Source organism: Lates calcarifer, linkage group LG4 (assembly GCF_001640805.2).
Source record: "Lates calcarifer isolate ASB-BC8 linkage group LG4, TLL_Latcal_v3, whole genome shotgun sequence".
NCBI lineage: Eukaryota > Metazoa > Chordata > Actinopteri > Centropomidae > Lates > Lates calcarifer.
The window spans coordinates 1,387,756-1,407,863 of NC_066836.1; the positions used below are offsets into that span (position 1 = coordinate 1,387,756).

General features: G+C 44.0%; 3 protein-coding genes across 5 annotated transcripts; 2 read left to right on the forward strand and 1 right to left on the reverse strand.

The window, feature by feature from the left end:
* The first annotated feature begins 11 nt into the window (after positions 1-11).
* Positions 12-4,757, forward strand: dusp28 (dual specificity phosphatase 28). Of its 2 annotated transcripts, XM_018674967.2 has the most exons (3): positions 12-780; positions 1,549-1,968; positions 2,209-4,757. In XM_018674967.2, exons 2-3 carry the CDS (start codon positions 1,624-1,626, stop codon positions 2,314-2,316), a joined length of 453 nt encoding a protein of 150 aa, XP_018530483.1. In that variant the 5' UTR covers positions 12-780; positions 1,549-1,623; the 3' UTR covers positions 2,317-4,757. The 2 variants fall into 2 exon arrangements, with proteins under 2 accessions (XP_018530483.1, XP_050926202.1); XM_051070245.1 differs by having other exon boundaries at positions 12-1,968.
* An 888-nt stretch (positions 4,758-5,645) lies between these two features.
* Positions 5,646-10,116, reverse strand: proca (protein C (inactivator of coagulation factors Va and VIIIa), a). 2 transcript variants are annotated; one of them, XM_018674950.2, is made up of 10 exons: positions 9,990-10,116; positions 9,639-9,674; positions 9,408-9,511; positions 8,927-9,084; positions 8,663-8,687; positions 8,289-8,399; positions 7,757-7,897; positions 7,211-7,329; positions 6,643-6,760; positions 5,646-6,342 (listed from the first exon to the last, which is right to left on the reverse strand). In XM_018674950.2, the coding sequence occupies exons 3-10, from the start codon at positions 9,475-9,477 to the stop codon at positions 5,756-5,758; spliced, it is 1,329 nt and encodes a 442-aa protein (XP_018530466.1). In that variant the 5' UTR covers positions 9,478-9,511; positions 9,639-9,674; positions 9,990-10,116; the 3' UTR covers positions 5,646-5,755. The 2 variants fall into 2 exon arrangements, with proteins under 2 accessions (XP_018530466.1, XP_018530469.1); XM_018674953.2 differs by having other exon boundaries at positions 9,408-9,491; positions 9,990-10,110.
* A 3,082-nt stretch (positions 10,117-13,198) lies between these two features.
* LOC108882447 (otolin-1) lies at positions 13,199-18,948 on the forward strand. Its single transcript, XM_018674941.2, has 5 exons — positions 13,199-13,824; positions 14,837-15,287; positions 15,800-15,880; positions 16,407-16,487; positions 16,955-18,948. The coding sequence occupies exons 1-5, from the start codon at positions 13,579-13,581 to the stop codon at positions 17,878-17,880; spliced, it is 1,785 nt and encodes a 594-aa protein (XP_018530457.2). The 5' UTR covers positions 13,199-13,578; the 3' UTR covers positions 17,881-18,948.
* The last annotated feature ends 1,160 nt before the right edge of the window (positions 18,949-20,108 follow it).

Here is a 20,108-nt window from a genome sequence, read left to right on the forward strand (position 1 = left end):
TTATTTTTTAAGGTCACAGACATATGTTACCGTACGATGCTTTTTTGTATGTAATTTTTGTAAATGTAATTAAAACGTGTAAATGTAAAATAAAATCATTAAAAAACCCTAAAATGAATTTAATTAAAGCTCAAATACTGAACGGATCATTTAACTGACGTGGTCCATATCAGTGGTTTAGATGCAGTGGAGGACAATCAGCGTCGTACTTCAGCAGTATTTGAGTAAATGTACTCAGTTACATTTCACCCGTGCAGATTATATTGCATATAATGATTTTGCAGTGATGGGAGAATTATTCAGATTATTTAATTAATTGGTGCTAATTTCAGACACAGTTACTGTATTTAATCATCAATCATTTATTCATCACAGTCAGAACATTTTCTGTCACTGATCGTTGATGTAGAACAGAGAGATTCATTTGAGGACGCCACCTTCAGCTCTGCGAAGAAAGAATCAAAAACCCTCGACAGAAGAATCGATATTGGGATCGATCATTGATCACTGATTGCAGCCGTGCGTCGCTGTTTCCCTCTTGTCCATGTTGAGCCCGTCAGTCATGAATGTGAGCCGCATTAGGACCCAGAGCAGAGCAGCTGTCAGTCCGTGCAGTAAATATAGCAGCAGTGTGTGTTGTTCGGAGCAGTTGGGGGTCATGAGGAGACCTGAACAGACCGGATTAGTCTGAACCCTCTGGAACGAACCGGACCGGGACCAGTCTCCTCTAAAAAGCCAGAGAGACTGAGTTCACCTGAAGAGATCAGCTGACGGCTGCACGTGAGTCAGTGTGTCCTTGGTGTTGACAGCGCGGGTGAGGCGTTCACTGACCGCCACTTCTGTGGGTTCCCTGTAGATTTGTTCTTTGAGAGACAGGGATGGATGTGACTGATACTGATACTGATGTACTGCATGTGTGAAGCTGAGGTGAGCCAGTGATATCAGCCACGTTGATGTAGCAGCAGCAGATGCTTTCAGATAATCCACTGACTGCATTCAATGGCCCACAAATCAAATACAGATATACAATGTGAATGTGCAGCTCCTCAGATCTTTACAGCGACTTTCAGCTCTTTGTTCGGCTCCTCTGGTTGACTCTCACGGCTCTCAGCGTCGTCCACCTGCTCAGCAGCAAACAGCAGAGACGCAGTCAGATGAGTAGCACAGGGTGAACACAGGGGAGCAGCTCAAGAGCCAGAGATTTAACTCAGGAGGTGGAGGAGACCAAACACAGAGCTAAAGGGAAATCCAACATTAGGCCCAGTGAGCACTGGCTCGGGTACGGAAGTCTCTGAGGGTCAGTTTCGCTCCAAAACTCTGATAAAAAGACCGTCCTCAACACTGACATAACCACCGTGGTTGTTACTACTATCATGATAAATAATGACAGTCCTCACTCAGAGGACAAAGCAGAGACAGGGTGGACCAGGGATGAGGTCAGAGGTCACATCTCGTCTCCTGTGAACACTCGGTTTCTTTTAGCCCCCACCATCTTTCTTTAACTGTAACCCTGACCGTCAGAAATGTCATGTTTCTCTTTCTGACCAGGCATCAGTCACCTGAGAGGCTCAGTGCGTGAGGAAGGAAGCCTGTGAGGGTCAGTTCGTCCACACTGTGACCAGGATGCTGCAGCTGTGTAAGGTCACCAAAGCCCTGTTCATCAGTAACGCCCGCTCAGCCTGCAGCGACGAGCTCATCCAGCAGGAGGCGGTGACGCTCTGCATCAACGTGTCCAAGCAGCAGCCGTTCCCCTCCGCCGGCGTCACCAAGCTGCAGATCCCGGTCTACGACGACCCCAACGAGGACCTGTACAGCCACTTCGACCGCTGCGCCGACGCCATCCAGAAGGAGGCGAACCGCGGAGGCCGCAGCGTCGTCTACTGCAAGAACGGACGCAGCCGCTCGGCCACCATCTGCATCGCCTACCTGATGAAGCACCGCAGACTGACGCTGACGGACGCCCTACAGGTGAGGAGGGCGGAGCAGATCACACCTGCTGGTCTGAATGTAACGATGAGGCGTTCAGGGGCATTCTGCTGTGTGAAGGTCACAAGTTTAATAATGAGAGCTGAAGAGGCTGCAGCTGCAGTGGTTGGGGGTTGGATCGCGGTTCGGTCTTCGTGTATCGTGGTTGCGGTTTGAGAACCGTCACACCGCTGTAAATCATCGGTGTAATAACTTTGCTCCTGTTTGTTTCTCTTCTGTCAGAAAGTGAAGACGGCTCGTCACGTGATCGACCCGAACCCCGGCTTCATGTCTCAGCTGCAGAGATACGAACAGGAGCTGAAGAAAAGACGAGGAGAGACAGAGTCCTGATCCTCAACCAGGAGCCCCGATACAGTCCTAAAGGTCTCCATGTGAAAACACAACGGGCAGGTGAACTGCTTCCTGTCCACTGCTCCAGACTGAGCCGAGTCTCTCAGTTTGTTCTCACCTAAACCCCTAAAACTTAAACAACACGATTAATATTAAAGTCAGGGTTTAAACGTCTCAGTTAACCTGTAGTTTCAGAATTAACTTCATATGTTGACGTGAACAAAAAATATATCCTGGGAACATTAATTGACTGAATTGTCAACAGAAAATTAATTGACAGCTGCTTTGATTATCGATTGATGGTTCGAATGATCATTATCACTGGTTCCAGCTTCTGAAAAGTGAGAATTTGATGCTTTCTTTGGCTCATAAATAACAAATGAAATAGAATATCTTTAGGTTTGGACGGTTGGTTGAAAAAAAAAAGCTACTGTGTTGAGCTGTAGATTAGAATATTTTTCGCTATTTTCTGACATTTATTGAACAGAACATGTGATGGTAAAATATTTAGACTTTGTACAGTCAAATGTAGACCAGCAGATAGAAAGTAGGTTAAACAGCAAACAGTAGTTTAGATGACCTGACAGGAAACAGTCAAATATCTAGAGTTACAGCTTTTTCTGCAGACCTCAGTGTGTCAGAGGTCAGAGATATAAATATTAAAGTCATTATAATCTCCACAGACATTATATTTATTGCACACTGTGTCTACGCCTTCAGAGAAGCAGCTGATTAGATTTTCTCCATATTTGAGAAGGAAAAGTTGTGAAAACAGGACGTGAGGAACAGAGTCTGTCTGACCTGAAACTCCTCTGTCTAAAGCACAGACCTGAATTCATGTTGGTCTTCTTGGACTACGAACCCTCTCTGTGTCTCTGTAGCAGGACTGTGGCTGCACTTCCACCTTCTACCTCTAGATGCAAGCATTTCCATAGAAAACGATGCAGCACATTAAACACATCAGGAGTCAGGGCTCCTCTGCAGGCAGGGTGGGTTTGTAAAGATCACTTCATCACTTCATCAGATCTGAACCATAAAGAAACTCAGGGTGTAAGATCAGTTTCCAGCATCAACACGTTTAAAGTTCTGACGTGTTAAGATTTAACTCCAACAAATAAAAGCACATGAAGGCAGTTTGACTGATCACAGGTCAGTTTCACCAGGACTCCTTCGCTGTTAACGGAAGTCAGAGGGATGATGTTAGAGTGTTCAGTCTCCTCACACAGGTGTTTCCAGCCGTCAGCTCCTCTCTCCTTCACCTGTTCACTCTCCAGAAGCCTCAGGAGAGCTCACACACTCCAACACGTTTTAACGGAGCTGTTTCTCCCTCACTTCTCAAAATCCAGATCAGTGCTCAGGACACCGTCTGAAAAAGAATCTACATAAACGAAGGTTAAAGTGAGAATCAGAGATCAGAGAAACAGAAAGTCTCACACTGAGTCAGAGACAGATCAGGTTGCATCAAAGACGTTGGTTAGACTGATATAAACACCATCAATATCATGACCATACTTTATATATCATTACTCTTTCTTACCTGAGCAGAACACCTGGAAACACCTGAGGGGGGAAACAGAGGCTTCGTCAGTGATGTGTTTAAGCTGGTCTGCAGCATCCTTTAGGAGGTAACAGGTACTGAGTTATCTATCTTTATTTCTTTTTTAATTGTTTGTACAGTGTCTAGTTTTAGAGGTAAAATTTTATTCATCTCTTTCTGATTAATGCTCCTAACAAGCCATCAAATGTCTTAAACTGTTCTGGACTAATGCTCAGGATAAAAGTCATAATGAGATTAAGAGACACATTATCCTGAAGTGCAAATAGAAAACTGTGAAATAAACGGACATTTTAGTGTTTAATGAGCAGCATAATGTATTCAACAGCTGAATCTTTTAGATGTAGATTTTACAGAATCATTGGTTCATGGTTTTAAATGTGAGTGTGTTGTATCACTGCTGTTTAATGATTCTGTGGTTTCTGTTTAAACTGAATGACCATGATTTCATTTCATGTCTGGAACAGATGAGATATTTTTCTCTCCAGAGACCTGATGTAAACAAAGGAACACACTGTACTTGAGGAGTCTGTGTGTGTGTGTGTGTGTGTGTGTGTTTGTGAGTGTGTAAATCTCAGGTGTGTCTTCCTCTTTTTGTGGTGCTGCCATTTAGAGAATCAAAAGGAATCATTTTAAATGCACAGGTGACATTAGAACATCAGACCTCAGTAGCTGTGTTTAAATGAGTCTGTGGTGATAAAAAAAATACGTTTGCTGTTGTTTTATCGCCGTTAAAAAAAAAGATAAAACAAAGGCCTTCAGCACATATGAACACATCAGGCCTGAACATGCTCCCTGTCCCTTTAAGACTCTGCTAATGTACAAATGTCTGTGAGTTTTAATGCTTGAACAATGAAATAAAGACGTGTTCATCACTGAGGAATCAGCTCTGTGTGCTCTGTGAAGTATCATGTTTAAAACTGCTCTCATCTATTATAATGAGACTGATGCACTGACCTGAGATCGACGGAGTGAAAATATCAGAGTTTGTAGGTGAAATTTCTTTGTGCGCTGCAGTAGAGGTGGAGAGATTCTGCAGAAAGCTTGAAGTTAATCATTTTTGTGATTTTTGAAAATTACAAGTCAGCTCTGGATTTGGTGCAGTTATTCTCTGAGTGTAGATGTGAAGTGGTCCAGGACCTGCTCTCTTCACCTGATCTGGACCCTCAGACTACGACCTCCTCTCAGTGGTCGCCTGTGACCATTTTCTCACACAGAGCTTTAAATGTTTAATGACCCGAAACAGAAAAACCACAAAAGTTATTAACTTTAAACTTTCTGCAGAATCAGTCGGAGCTGAACTGAATGTGCAGGAGCTGTTTAACCCTGGTTTTATCTGAAAATACAGACATGTCTCTGAAATCCAAAAGGGAGCCAGCTATCAGAGCCCCTCCACAAACATGGACACAACTCATCTGATTTTTCTATTATGTGAAAGATGTGGTGGGAGGGGGTTCAGATGCTCTTTGACCACTGATTATTGGTGTTTAAACTGACGTTGTTCAGTACTTTGTGACACTTCCTTAGGTCTGGAGGTAAAGTGTAAACTGACCTGGTGGCAGCGCCAGAAGAAAAGTCTGAGGATGGCTTAGGAGGAGTCATCCTCTGGGGACCATGACTGTAAATTTCACACCAATCCATGAAATAGCTGTTGAGATATTTAGATATTTATATAGAGTTTTGAACTGACGGTGTCATTACTTTCAGCCATTTTTATCATTAATGTGGTTAAAGCACTGGCTCATTTTAGGGTAAAAAAGTTAACTGAAGCCTCTTGAGACAGAATGAGTTTATTTAACAAATCGTGTTACATCTCTGCTGTTCTGAGGCCTTTATGTGGGTTTAACAAACCAGACTGGATCAACTGTCGGGGCTACAGCTGCTTCAGATGCTTGGGGATTGTGGTAGAGGATGACTTTGGTCCCACTCTTCACGTACTGTGTTGATCCACTCGTTGTAGTTGGACACCTTGGTGTAGATGCCCAGCTTGTCTCTCCTGCCACAGCCCTCTCCCCAGGACACCAGACCCACTAGGAACCAGGTGTCTCGGTACAGAGTGACCATCGGTCCGCCGCTGTCCCCTTCGCAGGCGTCCATCCTCTGTCCGAGGATCCCGGCGCAGAGGACGTTGTTGGAGATGACGTGGGCCATGTGCTGGCTGCAGATGCTGTTGTTGACCAGTGGGATCTTGATGACGTTGAGAGCCGAGCTGTAGTGGGTGCTATTCAGGTTGTCTTTGCCCCAGCCGGTCACCACGGTGGTGGTGCCATTGAGGTGGAGCACCCGCTCGGCCAGCTCGCGTCCCGGCAGGCAAATGGGGACAATGTAGTCAGAGAAGGGGGCGGGGGTCTCCATACGCAGGAGGGCGATGTCGTTGTCCACCGTCCTGCTGTCATAGTTTGGGTGTTTGAAGGTGCTGACGACCTTCAGGGTCACCTCAGTGCCTTCGTCTCTGAAACGCTGGTAGTCACCTGAGGACACAGATCACAGGGTTTCCCCAGGATATCAGGTGGTAAGTTGTCTGCCTGGTTTCTATTTAACATGTTCAAACTGCTGTTCACACCAGGATTTCACCAAGTCAGTGCTGCCTTTCTCTTTATGTCAACACTGAGGATACAAACCAGCAGGGTCAGTGCTTACTTCCAGTTCAAGCTTCATGTCATGGCCGGTCAATTCATCCATAAGTATAAAAGTAATTGTTATCTGTGAGCGTAAACGCTGCAGGTGGTGCAGAGAGGCAGATTAAACGTGGAGTGTCTGTGAAAACTGACCGAGTCGTACTCTGAATCTCAGGCTGGTGGTGAGGCAGTGAGCGGCTGTCAGGACCCAGTTCTCGTCGATGAGGACGCCTCCGCAGTGAAACTGCCCTCTTGCGTTCAGTAACAGCACCTGCACACAAAAACACTCTGTACAACCTGTCTACACATGGTGATGGCATGTTACATCCAAAAGGTCAAAGGTCAGCTTTACTGGGAGAGATCCTGACCACATTTTCTGCAACTTCACTGGTTGGTGGAAACATACAACTGCGAAATTCAGAAATTCAGAAATTCCGTTTTCTTCAACCTTCTGGTGTTTGCTGCCCCCTGATGGCCACCTGTTTTAATGCAGCCAAAACTTTGTTCTGAGAAACCAGGGCTGCAAATCTTTTTCTCCTGTGTGTTACACACAAAACAAGATAAGAAATGAAAACACCTGCATCTGCTGTTTTCAGTGGAAGGTCAGACGAGCTGTCTGTTTCCCAGAGTAGATATTAACACATCTGCTCCTGTCTGTCTGTATGAACCGTCTGGTGTGTGCTGCTGAGCTCAGCTGCTGTGACAGTAAAAGTCCTGTTACCTGCCAGGGACTCTCTCCCTTCTTTCCCACCTCCCCTCCCACCATCCACGGCAGCAGACCATCCATTGGTTTGGTGTAGGACGACCTGCCAACCAGCAGCTGGCCGCAGGACGAAGGTCCTGCCGGGAAAACACAGACAGTGATTTAAGAATTTTACCAGTGTTTCTCTGCACAGCCTTAACACGAGCAGCTGACTGAAATCAGCTAAAGATGATCAACAGCATCACAACAACCACTGAGCACTAATGTCAGAAATGTGAAAGTGGAAATAAATCTCAGTTGCTCACTAATATTTGTGCACAATAGTTCTGTCATTTAAGTACCTGAACATTTATACAACTTTACTGAGAAGTGTTTTCTCTGTTTGTCCTTCTTTTCTTTGTTTTCACAGCGTTATGTAAAGTGCTCTGCTTTGTCTTTCTCATGCTCACAAACTAAATGGAAGTGAGAATGATTTGTTCATTCTTGGGAGTTTCAGGAAACAGGAAGTCTGACAGTCGGTGGTGGTTGGAGAGGTGATAAATAAACTGTCCTTTATTTTCTCACCCTTTGGGAGACATTTCTTGGAGTTGTCGTGCAGTTTGTATCCGTCCACGCACCCGCAGCTCCTGCTCAGACCGTCGTCGCTGTCCGAACACTCGTGGTCACAGCCGCCGTTGTCCACAGAGCAGTTAGTGGCTATTACAACTGAACAACAGGCAACAAGAGTTTCACCTTAAGAAAACAATCAGCAGATGAATCAATAATGAAAGTAACTGTTAGTTTCAGACTCTTCTTCTGTTATTACATAGAAAACATGTTTATCATTAGTGAGGTAGAAAAAGTTAGACCTATGGTGAAGCTGCGTTCACTCAGTTTGGCTCCAAAACGTTGAAAATGTTGAAATATTTTTGTGGGTTTTTAGATTTTCAGGTGGTTTTTGTCACAAACACCAAAACATCTTTTAAAAAGATGGAAAAACCTGGAAACATCTGCAGACCTGAACACCACGAGAGGTGACAGACTGTTCTGTGTGTGGTGGACGGAAACAGACAGAAAGAAGCTTCATCTTCATGAACACACACACACACACACTCACTCTGATCGCAGTATCTGCCCTCATATCCGTGGTTACAGCGGCAGGCGTAGGCTTGGTACAGATCCACACAGGTCCCATGAACACACAGGTTTGAGTTACACTGGTTCCCGTCTGAAACACAGATCAACATGGAATACATTTCCCATAATGCTCTGCAGGTGCTGCAAAAGAGACAAGATATCCACACAGGAGAAACCTGCATGACACAGTCACAAGAATCACACACACGTCACCAAACTGCAGAATGATGCTGCATCGATAATATAGTATTTATAATATTTATCACTGATCTTCTCTTTATTGATATGGAAACTTTTACAGCAGCACGATGATGAAGATGATGTGTTTCATACTGAGGAAGAAGCTTTTCTTACCTGTGTACACCGTCCAGAACTCCAGCTGCAAACACACACAGCAACAAGTCAGTGATGAAAACACTTATTAAAGCTGAGACATTAAACACAAAGTGAACTTTGATAACTTTCTGAATCATCTGCGTTTTGACTTCTTTCTCTTCATGCTCTTCTTTGAAAATCACTTGACAGAGACTTGTCAGGTACCAGACAGCTAATCCACCACAGTCAGAGAACAGGTGTTACTGAGACAGTTAGGTCACCCAGAGACACAAGACGTCTTACTGTGGCTTCCCTGCTTTCAAAAATCTCTCTAGCTTCTTCAAAGTCGCACTTCTCCTCCACACATTCTCGCTCCATGGAGGCGGGTTTCAGCTCCTCCAGGAAGGAGTTGGCCCGACGGGACCGGAGCAGCATGTGAGCCTTCGGAGGGTCCGAGAACACTGAAGAGACAGAGGATGAAACCAGGTCAGTTCATCCAGACTGGTGCAGATAGTTTTGGTTTCATGTGTCTCTACCCCATCACTGGAGGTGAACAGAATCTGGTTTAGTTTTTTAGAATCATCCAGAGAAACACAGACTCTGCTGCGTTCACTCAAAGTGATGAAATATTCTGTTTGTTTTTTGGGTGAATTTACCCTTTAATTCCTTGTCACTTACAGTGTATGAGCTGAGAAGCACAACGCAGTTTGAATATGAGGGAGGAAATAAACAGAAATTTCAGTATCATCAGTTCATACAGAGGCTGTGTCTGACACACACCCACCTGACAGACTGAGCACTGACACCGACCACAGGGCGACGACGACAGACACGCAGAGGACGAGGCGGGACATGATGTCGGTCAAACCTGCAGCCAATGACGCGAGACTGACACCAGACACAATCTTATCTCCTCAGTGTTTATGTTGACCCCGTGTCTCAGCAGAGACAGCCATACAAACATTCATACTCATAATCCACATCTGAGCGACGGTATGGTCGTAATGTGACTTACCGAACAGAAGCAGGTTGATGATGAACTCTGGAGGAGCTGCAGACGACACACAGACACAGTCACAAACATCACGTGCGCTTTCCTTTCTGCTTTAACTGTTTCAAATAATCACTCAGAGGCTCCAGTCAAACATTTCAACAATATTGATCATTTTCAGCTGAGACCACAGAGGCCCCTGGACTGACACACAGCAGGAGACAATCCCTGTTTGAACCCTGCACGACCTTTGACCCCATGAGCTGAGCGACAGGGGTCAAGGGTCCAGCGAGGCCGAGACAACATTTTAAAACTGCTGCGACAACCAAGAAAAATGAAGGCATCTCTGAGACGGACGAGTGTTTTTCTACTTACGTGTGAAGAATCGACGCTGTGGACGGAGATGACAGTTTGCTCTGTTTCTACTGTTAATAACTAACTACCAGTGTTTACTGAGAGTCCACAGTCTGCAGCTGAACACTGTCTGCCAACAGTTAACACACAAAACCTCCTCTTTAACCTCCACCCACTCACCTCTGCAACAGACCAGAGCCCCGTTCCCCAAAAGCTGATGTTCTTATTTCATTTTCTGAGCGACTGCTGGGACTCAGGATGCTCTCACTGGTAGCATGTAAGAACCTGTCTCTGGCCTCAGAAGCTGCACACACAGAGGCTGAACTGCTGTCTCCCACAGGCTGAAAACTGCACCAGTTTCGAGATTTATTCAACTCAAGTTAGTTTTATTTATAAAGCCCAGTATCACATATTACAAATTTACCTCGAGGAGCTTCACAATCTGGACCAAACTGCCCCCAAAAAACTCTGCCAGGGAAAAATGAAGTCGAAATCTCAGGACGAATAACAGAGCAGGGATCGCTCCTCAACGATGTCATGTGTACAGAACAGACCAAAGTAACTCAATGACTATATGGAAAACGATCCATTCATTATCTCTACCATTTATCCTTTAAGGGGCAACAACAGCAATATATACAGCAGCTTATAGACACATGTAAAGACTCAGTGAAATATATATATTCATCTGCAAACATGACTCTCTGGACTTTAATATATGTTTATGTGCCAGAGTCTGTTCTCTGTTTTAAACACATTTTCAATACAAAAATGACAAAATGAAAATAACCTGCTGGAACTCCACACTGATGATCTGTGAACTGTGTCTGAACTTGGCAAATAAAGAGCAGGGAGAGCACATGATCTTTGTCTTGCAGATGACGACAGGCTGCAGATCACAGTAGTCAAAACATACTGTTTTTCAATTTACATAACGCACAGCGCACAAAGACGGAGGCATCAGGTAACTGGTAAGACGTCTGAGATCAGAGAGACATCAAGAACGAACTCTTAAAGGCCACAGTTTACTTCTTCTAACAGTCACTTCATGAATGTGCAGCTGACAAACGGAGCAGAATCTCATGTGTGACCCTCTAAAACGTGACCTCTCTGCATTAGGTAAAATAGAAATATTTTGTATAGTCTAGCTCACCTCAGGGTCAGTGAACAGTAAAACCCTGAGATGGAGCAGGTACAGGCCTGAAACCCGGGCCAGGCTCCGGGGTGTCGCTGAGCGCCGCCAGCTGTGGAAACCAGGACACTTATTAAGGTTAACTATTCATCTCCTTGTCTTCTTTTGTGCCTCAGCCTTGTTCCCTCGGCTCGGTTTACCTTTGTGTTCTCAGCTGTTTTGATTTTTCAGAATAAAAGCTGGCCTGGGGACATAAAGGGATCATCTCTGGTTCCACAGGCAACTCGACGATGGGGTGACAAACAGCGATTTGGAAAGTGGCAAGGGAGGGCACGTATTCCCAGGCATTACTCTCCTGTAAGGATGAGATGATGTGAGAACTGTCCAGTTTCCTCTTTATTCCCTTTACTGCCTTGAAGTGTTTTTAAAGTTTGTCGTCTTGTCTGCGGAGCTCAGTTTGACTGATACAGATGTTGTTTCGAGATGCTAACAGCTGACAAACTTCAGCTTCTTCCACAACCTAAACTACAATGAGCTCCACTATAGGGCCACAACTAATAATTATCTTCACTCTGTTAAGATTTTAGGACTAAAAGAATTCCAGTCTATAAAATCTTAGTCTGCAAAAATAGCTTAGACTGTCCCTGCCAGCTTCTTAGAGTCGGAGGTGACGTCTTCAAATCAATAGTCCAGAGAGATATTCAGTTTAAATCAGAGAACAACAGGAAATCTTCACACTGCTGAATCTGGAACAGGAGAAAGTTCAAAACAGATAAAAAATCAGTTGTTAAAATTGTTACATATTCTGCAAATGTTAAGCTTGAACAGGGGAGATAAATGGTGGAACCAGCAGATACCCATAAAAACAACAGGGAGTGGTTTTACAGGACGTTCTCTCTCAGAGGTCAAACACTGGCCGGACGCAGCGAATTAGAAACGAACGATGAAGTGCTTTGTCTTTCCCACACGTCATGTCCTTTGAACAGGACGAACTGAGGAGCATCTTCAGTCACAACAGCAGCGAGTTGTCTGAAGGAGATCTGTTTACAGTCTGGGCTTCTTATCGCACATCGAAACCAAAAGTGACAAAGAAAAGACAGAAGCAGAGGAGAAAGGAGTGAGAGGGAAAAGGAGATGGACAGATAGAGAGGAAACATCACTGCAGCAGTAGCTGTCTGGAGTTTTACTAAAGTAAAAGTACAGGAGGATCAAGTAGATATTTAAAGGACCAAAAGTGTAAAGTGTTTGACAGGATGAAGGTGATGAGAATTATTTCACACTGGTTTAAGTCTTGGGGGAGTTCAGTTTTAAATTTCAGCCACCAAGTGTTGACCTGTGTGCACTTGTTTCTGCTCATGTTTGTAATTAGTTTTATTAATATCATGTGTCCTGATAATCCCATGAGATGTTGTTAGAGAATGAACTGTCCTCTGCTGCTGGAAATAAAAAGTAGGCTGCTCATTGTGAGGGCTGGGTGCTTCCACAGGATTAGATTACTCTATTGTTGACCAGCTTCTTGTTTAGATGAAGAAGAATGCACACAAATATCCCTGCCTCATTTTTCTCCATTATGTTCTGTTTTCTGACATTTCAAGCTGTTTCCAACACAAATTGACCTTCACACAGTGTTCTGGACGTGAGGCAGCAGGTCTCTGAACACTGGAATAATGTGTGAGGATTGTATCTGACTCACATACACCAACATATGTTCTGTGTTGCTTTACAAGAGAGGTGATGTAATGGATAGTTTATCCACGTGCAATGAAAAGTGGTCTGCTCCATGTTAGGCTGAATTTAAATGTTATCTGAGAGAAAAATCTGTTCTGGTCAAAATGACTGACGCTGTGGAATTAGTGTGAATTGAGACTGTGCTTGTTTCATTTAAATAAAGTCATTACAGTATTTATCTGGTAGGTATATTCGACTGAATGAGGCACAGTACTCTCTCTTCAGATGAGGTTATTAGTTATTATTAGATGATTAGGATTCTTCTTTTATGTTGTTTTCTACAGGAGATTTACTCTAAAAAGTTTGATGGGACGGCTGTTTACCTAAAACAACAAATGCTCATTAGAGCGCTGGAATATATGTTATTTAATCAGGAGGTCACACTGGGATCAGGAGCTCATGTAAAAGAGAGACCTGAGATTAACCTGATATTAACCTGAGATTAACAAACAGTTTGTCTAAGAAGTTACTGAGTCAGAAGGTTTTGGGATACGGATTCCCGTGTTGTTGGTTTGGATCTGTGCATGGGATTTATTGATGTTAAGCACTGAAACCAAGGACGAACTGTACCAGGCAGAATATTCCAGAGGTTTTAGAGGAGCTGTGAATAAAGAGGAGCTGTGGAAAGAAAAGATTAAAGAGTGAATCTTGTTTTCTGAATGGATGAGAGAAAAAGGAGGGTGGAGAGCGATGGAGAGATAAACAGAGAGGCGTCTCTTCTTTCTGCTCTGAATATATTTTTGCTGTTTCATGGTGAAGGAGGTCACGGTGCAGGGAGAAGGCCCAGTTCTTCTTCAGCAGGACAATGAAGACGAGCCTCCCCTCCCTCCCCCTCCTCCCCCCAGTCCTCAGCCTTTGTCTGCTGCCCCGGCAGGTGAGACGAACCCTGAAAGAAGTTTTGTTTTGGGCGAGGCTTATAAATGGATCAAAGCCTCCTCGATCCTCATCTTCCCAGAAATCCTTCTCCAGATGATGCTGCGTGACTCGGACGGAGCGGTGAGTTTTTCCTAAAAGGCCTCTGAGGATTTCATTGGAAGCAGTTTAGGTTCTCTGGACGATAATGTAGCTTAGTTTTTTAAATCCAGGTTGAACCTGTTGGTCGAGCAGTAACATCAGTAAAGGTGCAAAATAAAAAGTTTTTCTTCTTCAATTATGTTGTCAATCCTCAGCTTTGTAAAAAAAATATTTAGATACTACCACTTTATATTGTTTAAGATTAATGACCAGATGAAGAAATATGTTAATATTTTAAATAACTATTACATTAATGGATGGTGCATTGTCTGTCTCTTGATAAAAAAGGGGAGCTGGGGCTGTGTTTTTCTCGTGGTTCAGAGGCTTTAAGTTGGAGCCTGGACAACCATAAAGAAAAAAACACCTACAATCATACAGGAGGCACAGCAATCTGATGCAGCATTTATCTGATCCCTGATCAGTTCAATCACAAGTAGATCTGTGTGGATGAGGGAGCATTGACAGGATGGACAGTTACGTAGCTTTCGAGCTAAACTGTAACTAAACTGCTTCGGTGCTTTCTGGTAGTTAAGTTTTTACCTCCTCCTTCTGGACTGAAGAAGGGCCGACCCTGACTTTCATACAGACAGGAAAACAAAGATGGATTACGATCAGATTTGCGATCTGGTCAACAAAGACAAAAATGTGGCTGAATGTGAATGAAAGTGTATTAAATGTCACCTGGTTTTTATCTGGATGTGAGACACCTGAAATGGGGCCAGTGCTACACATCAGCTCATCAGGAGACATAGTTTTACTTGTTTGTAATCCGAATCAATTTGTTTCAAAAAACATTTCCAGAGTGAACGTCAGTCAGAAAGACACCGATTGTGAAAAATAAGAAATGACACTTAACTCTGGAAAATTCCTGAGACAAACTGATGGAAAGAGGCTGAAGTCATTTCATTTACTTTAAAAAAACAAACACACTTTTCCCAGTGTTCCTTATCTTACCTCCTTCCTCTGGGCTCCCATCCTCCTCCTCTTTGTACAGATGCTGTCGAGGTTGCTGGGGCTCCTCGTCCTGTCCTCCCTCTGCTCAGCCATGCTACTACCAAACACCACCAGAAGTGTGTCCAGCGAAGAGGACGGTTCCACCTCAGACCCCAACACCTACCACTGGCCCGGCTCAGAGGAGGGAGAGTCTTCGGACTCATCAGAGGAAACGTCCCGCTGGCTGGGTGCCGCCCGCACCGGCCCCCTGCAAATGCCCCCCACAGGACCACCATGGCCCCCCAGAAACATGACCAACGTCTCCGACAAGCTCCGGATGACTGGGGACACCAACCCATTGACACTGCCTCTGCCTGATACATCAATCTGCGACATACTGCTGAACGCACCAGTGCCGCCGCCTGTCGACCAGATTCCATTTTTCTGCCTCTGTTCACACTGTAAGGGCACCGAGGGGCCCAAAGGAGACCGCGGAGACCGGGGTCCCCCAGGCACGTAACACACTTTGAATCACCTGCTCAGAAAAACACAATACACATCTAAAGGTGAACCAGTTCTTGAAGGAGCAATAACCAAGAGGAACAGACTTCTGACAGGAAGGAAGAAGGAGATTGTCAGTGAGCTAAAATATCAAAAGAAGAAAACAAGATCAAGACTCACTCACAAGCTTTGTGTCTTTTATGTGTAAAAACTGAAAGTTTCAGAAAACCTAAGGACCCAAAGAATCTACAGAGAAACATTCATGAAAAGAGAAATAAGCTTCATTAATCAGATTGTGTTATTTCAATGAAGTTTACCTTTTTTATTTTTTGTTACTAATTCTCACAATAGTGTTAATGTTTGATAAAAATGAAGTCATGACACAGTTTGAGGACCATGTGTTTCTGCAGGAAAGTGAGGACTGTGATATGCCAACACTGCCAGAGTTGGTAGTTTGATTCCCCTTTAAGACTTGATGGTAAAATATAAAACAAAACCTGACCTGACTGTAATTTCTCATCAGGTGAACCTGGGAGTCCCGGGAGAAGAGGACTGATGGGGTTCAAAGGTCGAGGTGGATTCACCGGTCCTCAGGGGATGAAGGGTGAGTTACACATCATCTGTACACCTACAGGTTAGCTTAACGTTGGACTCACCTGTGTCACTGCAGAGGGTCCGGTGCTGGGGATGAACGAAAGGCATGTCACTTAATCTCCACTCCTGTTGACATAACACCATGAGCACTCACAGTTAATGAATAACGTCACAATCAGATGTGAAGACGAAGACGTGTTTCATCTGTGTCACAGAGAATCTTTTCAATTATCCTGACGCATGAGAAAGAAAAACGAAACATTCCCATGTAAAGTCTGCTATGTGTTAATGTTCCCTGTTTACCTTTTGCTTTATTTCTATGAGTATTTTAACATATACGTCCCTGAGGACTACAGTTGAAAATCAAACTTGAGACACCAACCAAGTCTCAGTTTTTTCAGTTGTTTTCATTCTGCTGCCGGTGGAAATGTCTCCAAACGTATCTTCAAAACAGAACAATGGACTTAGTGTCTTAATCAGGTCACCTCTTGTTTTTCATTCTTTTATCATAACGAATGTTGTCCTTTGTGTTCCAGGTCAGAAGGGAGACATGGGGGAGAAAGGGCAGACTGGCTCTGTCGGTTTCACCGGGACAAAGGGCGAGCGAGGCTTCAAAGGTCTGCTGAGATCACTATGTAAAAGATGCACTGTACAAAAATGCAACAGTTTTAATATCTGACATTGTTAAGGTTTGATTAGGCTGGAGAACAAAAATAACTTGGTTAGGCTTAGGGAAATGTTAACAAATGTTTATTTTGGGTATATGCTGTTTTCTTGGGGAGGACAGTCTCACTTAAAGATATTCTGGACAGAGAGGCAGATGCAGTCTGGACAGATTCTCTTAATATGGGGAAAGACAGAAATATGACACTAATTCAGTAATTTGATGCAACAGAGATGAAGCAAAACAATGAAATACTATCCATTTTAGCCATCTGAAAATGGCAGCTGCCAATCACATTTTAATAATAGATAAAACCCGTTCCTGCTCTTGGAACTGCTAGAGTGGAAAGGGTTAAGATGCTAAGGGATGTTTCAGTATATATTAAAATGTGACGCAAATACTATTGGTGTGTGTTCCAAGGGGAGAAAGGAGACCGAGGACTGTTGGGGCCCCCAGGTGCACAAGGCCCCCAAGGAGAAACTGGTACATGTCCTGCCTCCTGTGAGAGTGCCCAGGGTCCACCAGGTCTACAAGGCCCCCCTGGACCAGCCGGAGGCCGGGGCCTGCCTGGTGTAATGGGAGCTGTGGGACCCAAAGGTATTAAGGGTGATAAGGGTGACCTGGGTATGCCCGGCGACCCTGGGCTGAATGGCCAGAAAGGTGATCAAGGTGAGCAGGGAGTGTGTGAGTGCACCGATGGGGCGGACGGCGCTGATGGGAGACCAGGAGAAAAGGGAATGAAAGGGGAAAAAGGTGACACTGGTCCCCAGGGTGTACAGGGTCTCATGGGACCAAAAGGCAACGAGGGCATGATTGGTCTCAGCGGTCCACCAGGTCCCTGCACCCCAGCCATCCAATCAGCATTCTCTGCATGTATCAATGAGTCATTTCCAAGGCAAGACTGGCCCATCGCTTTCCCACATGTCCTCACCAACCTGCAAGGGCACTTCAACCCGCTCACCGGCATCTACAGAGCCCCCGTCAACGGCACCTACGTCTTCTCGTACCACCTGGCGGTCGCCTTCAGGACTCTTAAGGTCGGCCTGTTCCTCAACCGCTACCCTGTAATCAGAACAACAGAGGCTACCAGCCAAGCCACGGCCAGCCAGACAATCATCCTCCACCTCAAAGCATTCGATCAGGTGTGGCTGCAGGTGAAGGATCCCGTCACTAATGGCATTTTCACTGACAACGAGAGCAGCAGCACGTTCTCTGGGTACCTGTTGTACCCCGACTCCTGCGACATTCCCATGGGCCGACATCACCAATGGCAAGAGCCACCTGTCTTTACAGCAAGAGACTTCAGCTGGGATGGTCCTCAAGATACCACCACTCCTCAACCATAGTAGGCACCAGCCAGTCAGTCGCAGTTGTAGATGAAGTTTCCACATGCATCCAATCAAACACTCTGTGCATTTATAACTGCAAGTTTTTAAAGGAGGGGTATTCTAGAAAAGCTGAATTGTCCATTTTTGAGATGGAGATTTCTGTCAGATAAGTTAGTGTGTTGTGTTATGCAGCTGTAACACCTTACTGTTGTTATCTGATTAAATAGTAATTCGCGCCATCAACTGCCCCTAACTGTGACTTCACTGGAAGCAAGTGAATAAACTCAATATTTAATCAGAACCATTTCTGGACTGACTCTGGGTTCTAGATATGGTCGTTGGTAGGTGAGTCTGGTAGGAGGTCAGAGGCAGGGCAAATAGGTGTGGTATTACTACACTGGAAAAAACAACAACACAAAAACAAAAAACAAAATTCTTTATAAAAAAGGTTTAACAGTACTGACTTTGGTGGTTCTCTGACTTTTCCTGTCTTTGTTTTGGATTAAATAATTTGACGACTATCGCATTTGTCCAATATTTTTCCGTGTGCTAACTATCAAATGCTAAACTAAGGCTGTGAGTATTGTAAAAATTACACCTGCTTAATATTAATCTAAAGAAACACACACTCTTGAAACTTTTTGCAGTGTGTGTTAATTAACTAAAAACAGCCTTTTGCATTGAAGTTCTAGAAAACCAAATTATTTAGTAGGAAAATACCCCCCCTTTAAGTGTGGAGATAAATTCACTCTCATGATTCAACACTCACTGACATATAAAAATGCATGTAGGCTTACATGTGCCAGCTTGACATCTGCATTTGATCATGCACTTACTTTAATAAATGTTTAGATTGCTGAGCTGGCCACAGTCGGCTGTAGAGGCTCAAACCTGCTCCAATGGTGAATGTTTTAAAAGCACTTTGCACCCTGAGAGTAATTTTATTTTTATCCTTCAGATCAGCTTACTGCAGCTTAGTTTTAGAGCCTTTATCATTTCACCTTCTCAAATGTTGATGATGCATATATTTTGATGCTTGAGAGAAAAAAATAATAATTAAATTGCAACCAAAGTGGCTGCCTCTATCACGAGTCCTCTGACGTTTTATTTCAGTCATTTTATTTTGATGAAAGCGTCTGAAGTAGAGTTGGACTAACCATCCACACTCTGCTGTTCATCCTGAGTGGATTTGGCTAAACTAGATGTTTCAGTCAGCTCTGCTAGAAACAGCTTCACAGCCCCAAGAGGCCAAAGAAATACCTGAAAACAGTCCACACACTGACGACTCACTGGTGGCCTGTTTACAGCTTGTATTTATTCAGCCTCTGCTTTAGGGCTGTTTCCAGCAGATCAGTTTTCTCCATGATCTCAGAGTGATTGTAGTGTTTTGTTACAGGCAGACAAAATAGCACAGCTGGTTGCCATTCTAATTCCACACTTGTGATGAATGACAATGTAAGCTGGTCTGATTCTAGGCGCCGTCCAACACTCCCAAAACCATTAACCGTTAACTGAGTCAGTCCAAATCCTTAAACCCAATACCTCAGCCAGACCCAACGGCCATACCTGGGCCAGAGCTGACATTTGGTCTTTCTGGTGCCAGAACAAAACCAGCAACAGTAAGAGAATAGCTGATGTACAGACACTATTGACCAAAACTATGAGAGGTTGGAAAACTGAATTTTCCTTTAAGAGTTACTGAGACATCCAGTACAAACACAATCCTTAAATTCTTGCAATTTGGATCCTTATTTAAAAGCAAGCCAGGTAAACAATCCACTCGATGATGGGCTTTGGTCATTTCTCTCCTGTAACTGCTGTCAATCAAAGTGCTCATTTAGCAGCAGAGACTGTAATAGGAATCTTATTTTTGTGTTAGAAAATGTAAATATGTGAATCAGCACCCTGCGTTAGGGTTAAATCAGGTTTGCTGAGACAAAGGTTTGATCAGTTGAAGAGGTTTACATGGAGAACATGAGGAGGGACGCTGTGAAGGAAACGAGACGTGGAGCAACAAAGTCACTGAGACATGTACAGGTAGGGCTGTTCAGAGGATGGACACTTACAGAAGGTCAACTGCTCAACTCTCCATAAAGGAAGTCACAACACTGCTAAAACAATTCTTAACTTAACCAGTTATTGAGTTTTATTAAGGAAAAATGGAATAAAAATAATAACTGTTTAAATGTGTCACTGGAGTGAAACTATTTCACTTGTTTCTTATATAAATGAACTGATTTTAAAGT